General features: G+C 40.5%; 1 protein-coding gene across 1 annotated transcript in view; it reads right to left on the reverse strand.

Moving 5' to 3' along the window:
- The window catches only part of CYP3A28 (cytochrome P450 family 3 subfamily A member 28), a 38,604-nt gene that overhangs the window by 8,036 nt on the left and 17,897 nt on the right, over positions 1-12,671 (reverse strand). Inside the window, exons 5-9 of the mRNA NM_174531.3 lie at positions 11,244-11,357; positions 10,895-10,983; positions 9,429-9,577; positions 6,022-6,149; positions 4,926-4,992 (exon numbers count right to left, since the gene is read on the reverse strand). Of these exons, the coding sequence (NP_776956.2) occupies positions 4,926-4,992; positions 6,022-6,149; positions 9,429-9,577; positions 10,895-10,983; positions 11,244-11,357 (547 nt within the window). The remainder of the gene's footprint in view (positions 1-4,925; positions 4,993-6,021; positions 6,150-9,428; positions 9,578-10,894; positions 10,984-11,243; positions 11,358-12,671) is intronic.

Consider the following 12,671-nt stretch of genomic DNA (forward strand, 5'->3'; position numbering starts at 1 on the left):
ATTATTCATTGGAAGGACTGATGCTGAAGCTGAAGCTCCAATACTCTAGCCACCTGATGCAAAGAACTGATTCTTTAGAAAAGACCCTGATGCTGGGAAAGATTGAAGGCAGGAGGAGAAGGGGATGACAGAGGATGAGATGGTTGGATGGCATCACTGACTCAATGGACATGAGTTTGAGCAAGCTTCAGGAGTTGGTGATGGACAGGGAAGCCTGGTGTGCTGCAGTCCATGGGGTCACAAAGAGTCAGACACAACTGAGCCACTGCACTGGACTAATACTATTCTTGGCTCCCTGCTCCTGACTATGCTGCCTCCCCAGCAACAGAGTTTGGTAATTTCAAGAGACAGCATTTTTGTCTAACAAACACAGTGTGATCAGTGTGTCCCTTGGAGAAACCTTAAAGCACTTTAGTTATAAGTAATATGGGGCCATATTCTCTTCCAGAATAATTTAAATTACTCTAGTTAAAGTATAACTTGATTCTTGGATAAATTGTACAAGGGTAAGGCCACATTATGGGAGAAATTAAACTATCTTTTATCTAAATATGTTTGTAGGAACTCCAAAATCACTGCAGATGGTGATTGCAGCAGTAAAATTAAAAGACGCTTACTCCTTGGAAGGAAAGTTATGACCAACCTAGATAGCATATTCAAAAGCAGAGATATTACTTTGCCAACAAAGGTGCGTCTAGTCAAGGCTATGGTTTTTCCTGTGGTCATGTGTGGATGTGAGAGTTGGACTGTGAAGAAGGCTGAGCGCCAAAGAATTGATGCTTTTGAACTGTGGTGTTGGAGAAGACTCTTGAGAGTCCCTTGGACTGCAAGGAGATCCAACCAGTCCATTCTGAAGGAGATCAGCCCTGGGTGTTCTTTGGAAGGACTGATGTTGAAGCTGAAACTCCAAGGTCACCTCATGTGAAGAGTTGACTCATTGGAAAAGACTCTGATGCTGGGAGGGATTGGGGGCAGGAGGAGAAGGGGATGACAGAGGATGAGATGGCTGGATGGCATCACCGACTTGATGGATGTGAGTCTGAGTGAACTCTGGGAGTTGGTGATGGACAGGGAGGCCTGGCGTGCTGCGATTCATGGGGTCGAAAAGAGTTGGACACGACTGAGTGACTCAACTGAACTGAACTGAAGAGAACAATAGAAGGCTCTTTCTAGTCAAAGTGTGTTCATGGACCAGCAGCATCACCAACATCTGGGAACTTATTAGAATATCAGAGACTCAATTCCAAACTAGAACAATGGAGTCAGAGTCTGGCTTTTCATAAGATGTGGTGATTAGTGTGTAATACTTGGCTAAGAAGCATGGATTATACAATTGACAGGCATCAGGCAACAGAAGACCTGAGGCACAAGTCTTCTCAGGGTGATCTCAGATAGGCACAAAAACTACAGAGACGGACTAAAAGCCAGAAGAGCTGTGAGTGAGCCTAGTCTAATCAATGGCATTAAAATACCAGAAGGAAGGATGTGTCTGTGGAAGGACACTGGTCAGTGTGCACCATAGAAAAATGAGGTCCAGGGAGGGGAATTAGCAATGCTGATTCAATCCTGGCCTGAAGGTCTTCTTCCTCAGTACATGCCCACTGTTTACTCTCCTTTATGCTCAGCAAAAAAACCCTTGTAATTATAAATATGTCTCTCTTTTCAATTTCTCCTGAGAGACCAACCATGGTCAGTCTCTCAGCTATTTGATGGGACTGAAGTAGGACCTTCGTTACTTAGAGCACTCAAGTCAATGTAGTACCTGCCCCAGCCAAGCGAGTGACAACAAAAACAATAGAGAATGAGTGGAAGAGAGATCGACAAGGTTCTGATTGCCCCATGATGATTTCTGCGATTCTATTGTGGGTAAATTCAACTATCAAATTCTTTCCCCCAGTGAGCATAAACCCATGATACTCCAGAAGGTTTAAAGCTGTACTAATACGTGGCTATTTAAATTTTAATCACAATTAAATGCTATACTTCAATGGCAATAACCACATGTTAAGTGCTCAATAGCCACATATGTCAAGTGGTTACTATATTAAACAATGCGAACATAGAATACTCCTTCTTCACAGAAAGATGTATTGAACCATGTACTTACATATCTAGATAGATATTATAGATTGAAGTAGATTTAAACATAGTTTTAGATATATTTATAGTGGTGTGCTGGCGTCAGCTCATTCTTGCTTGATCGAGTCTCAGGAGTCCCCCTGGAAATCCTCGAGCATCTACCCCCATAACCAGAGCCTGCCTACTTTACTACTTTGTGCTCTCACCTACACCTCTGACTTTATGGGGGGCTGTCCCCCACCACCTCTTTCAGAGAAGGAGTTAACTTAGAGCTCCAGTTAATAAAAACTCCTGGGTGTGACAAGAGTGTTTCAACCTACAAACTCCTCTGAAGGTTCTCTAGCCTGCCTGACAGGCTTGTCCGGCCACATGTGATTGCTCACAGCCTCCCAACCGTGAGAGGCACGAGTTGCTTTAAACCTTCTAAAAACAGGTTCTTTAGAGAAGTTAGAAAACTATTAGTATAAGTATAGTGGGCTGATTAGAAATTGTATTGGTGAAGGGTTTTTCATTTTTTGAGCCAATGTTTACTGCTAAGTCTCCACATCCCCTGCCTTTATACACGTTAATGAATATATAGAAGAAATAAGTATTAACCTTTGATATTAATCACGTTGGACCTTAGGCTAAGTAAATTCTTTCCTTGATTAAAACCCACTACACCCTCACCCTATAGGAATGTAACTTTATCTGGTACCTTCAGAAGGTGGCGTCTGTTTTAAGAATAATCACCCCTGGAGAAATAAGTGTCCTGGTTGACTGACCGCTGTCACAAGGAGAGGGTCATAAATTGTCAGCAGGCCCCCTGGCCAGAAGATGATGTAACACCCCTAAGACCTCTGTATACATTTGTATGAAGCACCTGACTTTGATAAAAGTCAGGACTGCTGACCCCGCATGACTTTTGCATAACATCTCAGTGTATAAAAGTAGACCATGGAAAATAAAGAATTGGGATCAGTTCCTCGAAAGACTGGTCTCCCCATGTCTCTCTCCCTCTCAAACTCTGGCTGAGTCTCCATCTGGAGCGCGGAACCCGCCATGCTTACTAATTATGCCTGGGCTTCTAAGATCCGACCAGGGAGGCCTCAGTGTCTCCTCTCCTTCGGGAGAATGGAAGGACGCCTGAGGCCTATGTAAGTGGTACAAACTTCTTGTCTTGAAGTTTTATTGGTCTCCCGCGTAAACCAAGCTACTCAGCCTCTTTTCTCCACTGAATTTTCCTACTGAGCTATCCTCATTCTATTACTCTTTACATCTCTAATTAATATCAAATTGAAGCTATTGTATCCTGATCCTCACTGACGCCGTCCCCGCTTCGAACTCCCTGGATCAGCCGGGCTGGACCCTGGTGTTGCTCCAGAATAAAATTTTTATTTATTTTTTATTTTTTTATTTTTTTCAGAATAAAATTTTTAAAATTCAAGAATTTTGTGACATGGTCGTCAAATGACTGATAGCTTAAAATTTAACATGTGGGAGTGATCATGGTAAGGGCAGATATGGAACTACTTATGCTTACTGTCTTGTGTAAATATATTTTATGTTCTTAGCTTTGTCCACTGGAAAGATCTAGAAGCAAAGAATCCCTAGAGGCAATGAATCCCTAGAGGCAATAAGCATTCCTAAGATCCTAGATTGTGATTTATAAATACCATTTTTCAATAAAGGGAACCAGAGCTCCTTTGAAAAAACAGCTGATTCCAGGGCTACTCAGGGGTAAGAGAAACCTGGATTGTCTTACATCAGAAAGTGAGGAAGTTCTTAGAAAAAGATACTTTAAAGGACAATGGAAACTCTGTATGCACTGATGGTGCATCCTTACACATTTGCCAAAACCCATGGAATGTATAATACTAAGAATGAACCCTAAGGTCAGCTATACACTTTGGATGATAATGATGCATTAATGTAGGTTCATTGATTCTAACAAATGCACAACTCTGGTGTGGTCTTTTGATAGTGGGGGGAAGACTGTGTGTAGTTGGGGCAGGATGTATATTGGAAATCTCTATACTTTGCACTCAATTTTCTTATAAAACTAACTATTCTAAAAATAGTCCATTAAAAAAAGATTTAAAGTGAAGAAAGGAGAAAAGAAAAAAGAATGTAAGGTCCTACTTGAAAAAGCTCCAGTGGACAAACCAGAAAGAATTTGAGAATCAAAATGAAAAGTGATGTAAGAGAGTACATGAGATCATGCTATATAAATATAGATGAACAAGTAAGCCAACAAGAGAGAATGGAGAGCTTCCCTACAAAAGAACATCAACTCATAAATACAGAAGAATGATGGGATCAGAAAGTCATCGTGTTATAACCATCATGGTAACGATGGTTTCAGTCAGAAACCACCCATGAATGATAAAATAAGTAGGTGACAATTTGAAGAGAAACAGTGTATTTCCAGTCTCACAGGCTTCTCTCACAAGTCATTTATTAATTACAAAAGGGAAAAAATAATATCTAGAGTAGAGTAAGCTTGTAAATACAACCTTATCCAAGAGTTCCAAGTTAAGGGCACCAACAGTGGGACACTGTGGATCTGGAGGAGCCTGAGAATTGATATTAGAACAAAGCTCCCCAGAGGTTCAGCTGTAGGTGATCCACTGACCATGACTCACTTCCGGGCCTGACATCCTTGCCACACTTGCCCTTTTGAGCTCTGAACAAAGCTGTGCCTGGAAACTTCCAGGAAGTACCATAGTCTACTCTTTCTGCACAAGTGTCTTTCTTCCATTTGGCAGAAATTCTCACATGCCTGGAAAACTTCTTGCACATTTTGAGAACCGCACCCTACCTATGCGCCTTCCCATAGCGGCCCCCACGAAGCTCTCCATGGTTACCTTTATGGTTGTCAATTTCTTTGGAATTCTGAGAATTAATCATTAGCTGAAGTAAATCCACTCGATTCTGGAAACAGAAAGAGAAATCAATTTTAGAAATTACTTCTGAAGATAGAAATAAATCAGGAGTGTATATTTAACTTCTTTCCTGAAAATATGGCCCCTTAAAGAGCAAGAGTCTAACTAATATTGCCTGAGTCCTCAGTGAACAAAACCACCCACCTACAAATCTTAGAGACCATGATGCTTCCCTGAGAGAAACCCAGCCATCACGTCCCACTGGTTTTTTGCCCTCACTCTCTCTGATCTTTGGTTTCTTTGACTTTTGAAACAGCTTCTTAACCAGATAGTTATCTGCTGTCTCTCCTGTCACACCTGTTTGCTCAGGAACAGGTCCATGGCTTCAATCCTTTTTTCCCCTTCAACTTTAACTCTTAATGAATGGACACACAAATCAACTCCCTCACATTGCATAGGTCGCCAGCAGATTTTGCAGAAGCATCTACAAACTCTTGACCCTCCCAGGACTCTACACATTCTTTAGTGACATCCTGTAACCAGCCCATCTCTCCTAACCTGCAGACAACCTTGTGCTGGCCTCATGGCATCATGAAGGCCAAACTGGGTTAACCCACTTGTGGCTTCACTGGCCAGAGAAGACGCCTGCTCACTTCAGACCATGACAGGGCTCAACTTTTTAAAAGACTGCAATGTATCAGGCATCCGATGGAGTATTTCATCAGACAACCTATAAAATATGAGGCTTGGCATTGAAGTAATTCTTTACCAAGTTAATATTTGGTAAAATATCAGTAAAATTATTTTTAATCAGTAACTCTTATCCCTCATATACTAATTAGCATGCTTCTCTGGTTCAGTAAAAGAACCAGAGAAGAACTCTCTGGCTCATAATCTTATTTTCTTCCCCATTCTTATGCTCTTCCATTGCCCCCCAAATTTTAGAACCATCATATTCTATACTCTATAGTTTTCTACCTATGTTTCAAAAATGCAAAGATGCATATAAGTCATATGTACACAGCTCAATAAATTATCAAAAAGTGCACACCCACTTGTAAACACCACCAGACTTTACCATTTGTTTATCTGTGAGGCGACTTTCTTTAATCTTCTTTACAGATTTTGTGAAAAAGTCCACAGTACTTTTTGGAAACAGAGTAATGTTTAATATTTCAAAAACTGGGTTGAGAAATGGAAATAATACTGCAGAGAAAAAGATAAAAGTAAGCTCGGTGAAAATGCAAATTTTACTTTGCATTTAGCAAATATAGTTACCTTTAGCAGATTTAATTTGCTCTACCAATCAAAAGAGTAAAACCACCAGGATACTCAGTCATGACCCATTGCCTCTAGACCTTTGCTCAGACTTCCAAGTCAATGACTGATTGAAGCCAAGTCCACATCTGGGGCCCATCACTATAGTAGTGAGATCAGTGGTTCCCTCTGCATCTTTGGACTGACCAAAGAACAGGATTACATTCTGGCACCTCATGGCCTTTAATTCTTGGACTAGCATCTCTTTGGATAAACCAGACCAAAATCTGTTACTTCAATTAATTGTGCAGTTAAAAAAAAATTGTCACGATCAAAATAATACAGTATGTGTCTTTCTACTACAATGGAATAGAATTAGAAATCAATAACAGAAAGACAATTAAGAGATACACAAATATGTGGAAATTAAATAACACACTTCTAAATAACCAATGGGTTGTAGAAGACATAAAAAGGGCAATCAAAAATTGCTTTTAAATGACTAAAAATGAAGACACACTATATCAAATCTGATGGGATGTAGCAAAAGCAGTGTTCAGGGAGATATTTGTGGCTGTACATTTAGATATTAAAAGAACAAAGATCCTAAGTCAAGAACCTAAATTTCCACCTTCACACTCTGAAAGGAGGGGCACAAACAAAACTTAAAGTGAGTAGAAGGCAGAAAATGGTAAAGAGAAGTGAAGAAACTATAATGAGTAGGAGATTAAAAAACAGTGGAGAGAATCAGTGAAACTAAAAGTTGATGCTTTGAAAGATTTTTTTAGCTAGACTGGCCAAAAAAAAAAAAAAAGAAAATACTCAAATTGCTAGCATTGAAAGTAAAAGAAGGGAGATTACAAATGACATTTTAAAAAGTACAGGGACTATAATGAAATCTTTATATACTCAATATCTTATAATAACCTATACTGGGGAAGAACTTGGAAAAGAATATGTGTTTGTGTGTACATAGCTGAATTACTTTGCTGTAATCTAACGCAACATTGTAAATCAACTTTACTTCAATAAAAAAGTAATCTATGAACAACAGTATGACAATAAATTAGATCATTTAGATAAAATGGACAGATTCTCAGAAAGACACAAACTGCAGAAAGTGATCCAAAAAGAAACAGACAATCTGATATACCTATTAAAATGGACAAAGTTTGAGTTAGTTATCAAGAAACAGCCCACAGCTTGGCAAAGAAAGGCTCAGGTAGAGGTGGTTTCAATGGTGAATACTACCAAATATTTAAAGGATTAGCCCCATTTTTAAACAAACTCTTCCAAAAAAATTGAAGGCATTGGAGCACTTCCAATGTGTTTGCGTTTGATACTAGAACCAGACAAAAATAGCACAAGAAGGCACAGACCAACACACCTTATCCCATGGATGCACAGATCCTCAACAGAATACTAGCAAACTGAGTCTAGCAACACATAAAAGGTGATACACACCATGACCAAGTGGGGTTATCCCAGGAATGCCAAGTTGCACAATAAACCATACCAAAGGAATTAAAAAAACAATGCGATCATCTAACACTTGCATAATAAGCATGTGACAAAACCTACCATTCCCTTGTGATAAAAACACTCAACAAACCGGAACAGAAGGGAATTTCCTCAACTTGATGAAAGTCGTCTATGAAAAACTAAGCTAACACCATACTTAATGGTGAATGACCCAAATGTTCATCAGCTGATGAATGGGTAAACAGAATGCGGAATGCCCATATAATGAAATACTATTTGGCATACAAAGAAATGAAGTACTGATACGTGCTACAATTTTAGACTACTCGTGATAAATGAAAGAAGTCAGCCACAAAAGACCACATAGTATATGATTCCCTCATATCTAGTGTCTACAATAAGCAAATTTGAAGTGACAGAACATAGATTGAGAAAGTGAAAGTCGCTCAGTTGTGTCCGACTCTTTGCAACCCCATGGACTGTCCATGGAATTCTCCAGGCCAGATTACTGGAGTAGGTAGCCGCTCCCTTCTCCAGAGGATCTTCCCAACCCAGGGATTGAACCCAGGTCTCCCGGATTGCAGGCAGATTCTTTACCAGCTGAGCCACCAGGGAAGCCCAAGGGATAGCTTAAAGCTAAGGGGGAGTGGAAGGTGATAGGTACAGGGTGTGAGAGTTGACAAAAATTGACAGCGGTGATGGTTGTGCATATATCTCTGAGAGCACTAAAAACCTTTCTTTTTCAGTTGTGCTGTGTTATAGTTGAGATACAGCACTGTATTAATTTGGGCACAGCGCAATGACTAATGAATGACTTAACACACATGTATTTTAAAATTAGCCCCATTAGCTTAGTTAACATTCCTCACCTGATATAGTTACAGTTTTTTTTTTTTTTTTCCCTTGTGATGAGGACCTTTAGGATCTACTTTCTTAGTAAATCACAAATACAGTAAATCACAGTAGTGTTAAGTGGACTCATATTGTACATTATTCTGCCAGTACTTTTATGCTGTTGCTGAAAAATCACATCTTTTGAATACCTTTATTCAATTTCCCACCAATCCAAGCCACTCCTCTCCTAACAAAAGAAATCTGATCTTGCTTTTATATGAGTTTGGTTTCCTTCTTGTTGTTTTTTAGTTTTGGATTTTTAAAATTAATTTATTTTTAAAAATTTTGGTTGACTGGGTTTTTGCTGCAGCCTGTGGGCTCAGTTTTCTCTGTGGCATGTGGGATCTTAGTTCCCTGACCAGTGATTGAACTTGTTACCTGAATTGGAAGCAGATTCTTCACCACTGGACTACCAGGGAAGACCCAGGGTTTTTTTTTTTTTTAATTTAATTCTATATAAGTATTCACCTTTCTCTGTTTGACTTATTTCACATAACATAATACCCTCAAGGTCCTTCCACCCTGTTGCAAATGGCAGGATTTTCTTCCTCTCCTGGTTGAATAATATTAAATTCTGTGAATACACACACACAGATATAATATTCAATGTGTATACTGAATGTTGTATATAACTTCCATGTCCATTTCATTTGTTGATGGATAGGTAGGATGTAAAAATGAATGAATTATACATTTCACACTGGTGTATTATGTGGTATGTGAATTGCATCTTATTACACCTATTATTTTAAAAAAGATAGATGAAGGAAGGATTGAAAGAAGGAAGGGAGGGAGGGAGGAAAGGAGGGATGAAAGAAGAATAAAGAATAAGAAATAAAGTAGTTCACATACTTATTGAAAGAATGAATGGATCGAAGGGTCTAAATCTTAAGAGGTTCTTGCTATGTTCCACAAAGGGATCGTGTGGGTTGTTGAGGGAATCAATATTCACTCCAAATGCTGTGCCAGTAATCACATCCATGCTGTAGGCTCCAAACATGCTTAGTAGAGAGAGAAAAACATGTTCAGTTAAAATCAACACCTCTTTATCCTTGTCCAACATGTGCAACAAGAAATATACATAAAATCCGATGCCCAGGCAGACAGGAAAAGAGCCACCTTCTCTCAGAACCACCTGCTGGATCATAGAAGAATCTCTGCTACTATCACTCACTCCTGAGGTGTATATGACATGTGAGTGATGCAACTGGCCCTACATTAGGGAGGTGGGGACATTAAGGCAACCTAGACCCCCACCCCCTGAATTCAGGGATCTTGTCATAGAGAAAGACACGCACAATCAGACAGGAAGTACAGTAATGTGTTTTGACTATGGACAATAAAGAGTGTGTAAGGACTGTGTTTGAGTAAGACAAAGTGTGGAATAATTAACTTTTCCTGGGGAGTCAAGAGAAGGGACATTGACCTGGGTCTTGCTTCACCATAAAACCTGTACTCAGAGCTGATTTCCCTTTAGCACATTACATAACAGCAGTGCCCTGTTCTGAGTTGCCAGGAACATCACCCCTCCTTGTTTACACTACTGCTAAGGCTCCTGGAAGACCTGTCTTCCTCAACCCCAGTGTTCTGTGGTTGCTCTGAGGGAAGAGTCATTTCTGTGAACTATAAGAACTAAAAATGTTCTGAGTTTAACAAAAATCCTTTCAAATTGACTTAGGGAATCCCATGGCTCAGTGAGCGTATGTCCTCAGCTTCCCTGGGACAGTCTTCCTTTATATCTGCTATTATAGTATAGTTGTTTTTTTAAAAAAAACCCAGTTTAGACAACAAAACCATGGTTATGCCACCCATAGCCTGGACAGGGCATTCTCTCTTTTCAGGATGAAAGAAGAACAAATAGTGATTAATAATTAATATTTAGTATTTTCTGTAGGAAAAGTGTGAAGAGATTTAAGTTGTTTCAAGTTCAATACTGTAACTTTACTGCCCAATGCGCTACCTGCCAATATATACCAAGAGCCTTCCTCTGCCACTGTTTCACACCCTCTACACTCAATACTTTGGCATGATAATGTTCTCCTTTCAAAACTGTTTATTTTAGTCTTCTGGAATATCCATAAAGTCATAGTTAAGAAGATAAGCTCTTTATGGCTCATGTACACAATAGACACCTTCTCTCCTGGCTGCCCGGCTTTCTTTGACGACGCCACTCGTTCTGGAGCGGCCCATCAGGTTTGTAACACGACCTACTTCTGTCTGTTCTCTAGATCGACACAGCAGTTGGAACTTGACTCCATGGTAGGCAGCGAGAAGCTCTCAGTGGAGCTCAGAGCACCAGCAGCTTCACCCCTACTTACTCTTTCATGTTGACGGGATTGCCTTTCTCTGCTTCCTTCCTCAGGTTCCTCACCAACATATCTCCATACTGGCCAATGATGGGGAACATCTGGACATTAAATATATCATCACATGAAGTTAAATGTGGAGACTCAAGTCCTAGAAGGACCTGGCTTTCCTAAGCATGGAGTAGTAACTGACATTTTATAAAAATCTTAAAAATGTCTCTCTAGGATGTAAAGACAAAAGACCAACGTTAAAAAACTCAAACTCAGCAGACTCCTCTTTGAAAAGAGACTATGATCTCGGTTTTTACCTGTCCCTAGAGTCATTCCGTAAGTCTAATTGAAAGTCCTCTTCTTTTCTTACCTCCTTGAGCTTTCCGCTGGTGAAGGCTGGAGACAGCAATGTCCGTATTCTCTTCCATTGTTCATCCCAAGCCAGAGAGATGGCATATTTCATAATTCCCATTGGACCAAAAATCTAGTCAAAAGCAAAACATATTTATCCTGTATAAGTTTTAGAAGTCTCAACAGTTGTTTAAGATTTCTTAAATAAGGACCAATTATTCAGCTAATATTTAGTGACTGTCTACTTAGTAGCAGACCCTATGCTAAACGCTTAATGAATATTTATCCAAAATATCTAGGTTTCTGTGGGTGTGGAGGAGAGACACCCAGCCACTTGATGTGGTTTCCAAATTTCATGTTTCAGTATCCTATTAAGTGCAAATGACCCATGTAGTATAGAAAGGGTTTTCCCAAGGGAATAGGCAGGAATAAGACCTAGGTCATCCTCCTGGTCTGTGAAGAGTACAAGGGAACTAACTAGTGACAGAAAGCTGATAGCTTTGACAAACATATGTTGTCTCAGACCAGTTCTTTCTTTACATGTCTACAGCATGTGGATTCAAAACATTTCTTGATATGAGACTTTTTAAAAATAAAAATAGAGGAGGAGCTAAGATGGCGGAGGAACAGGACGGGGAGACCACTTTCTCCCCCACAAATTCATCAAAAGAACATTTGATGAATGTTTGATGAACGTTTACGCCGAGTAAATTCCACAAAACAACTTCTGAATGCCGGCAGAGGACATCAGGCACCCAGAAAAGCAACCCGTTGTCTTTGAAAGGAGGTAGGAAAAAATATAAAAGACAAAAAAAGAGACAAAAGAGGGAGGGACGGAGCTCCGTCCTGGGAAGGAAGTCTTAAAAAGAGAGAAGTTTCCAAACTCCAAGAAACACTCTCACTGCCGAGTCTGTGCCGAGCCTTGGAAGCACAGAGGGCAACATAACAGGGAGGAAAAATAAATGAACAATTAAAACCCACAGATTACGAGCCCAACGGTAACTCCCCCAGTGGAGAAGCAGCGCAGACACTGGCACCTGCCACTAGCAAGCGGGGGCTGGGCAGGGAGGCGCGGGCTGCATCGCTTAGAGTAAGGATCTGGCCTGAATGCCCCCAGCGCTATCTGAGCGAACTAATTTGGGCTAGCAAACCAGACTGTTGGATAGCTACCATGCGGAAAGCCAGCCGTAACCTAAGACACCGCCAGGCCCGCGCACAGAACAAAGGACTGGACAGAGATAGCCGGCTGCAGACCATCTCCCTCTGGTGACAGGCAGCCAGAGCCGGAAGGGGGCAATCGCAGCCCCAGAGAGACTACAAAACTGTAAGCAGGCTTCTTTGCTAACTAAGACTTCTTGGGGCTCTGGACAGTCAACATCCGCCTGAGAAGGTGCACCAGTTGTACACCCAGAAAACCGACCGGCCGGGAGGCGGTAAGTCGCAGCAG

This window comes from Bos taurus, chromosome 25 (assembly GCF_002263795.3).
Source record: "Bos taurus isolate L1 Dominette 01449 registration number 42190680 breed Hereford chromosome 25, ARS-UCD2.0, whole genome shotgun sequence".
Taxonomy (NCBI): Eukaryota; Metazoa; Chordata; class Mammalia; order Artiodactyla; family Bovidae; genus Bos; species Bos taurus.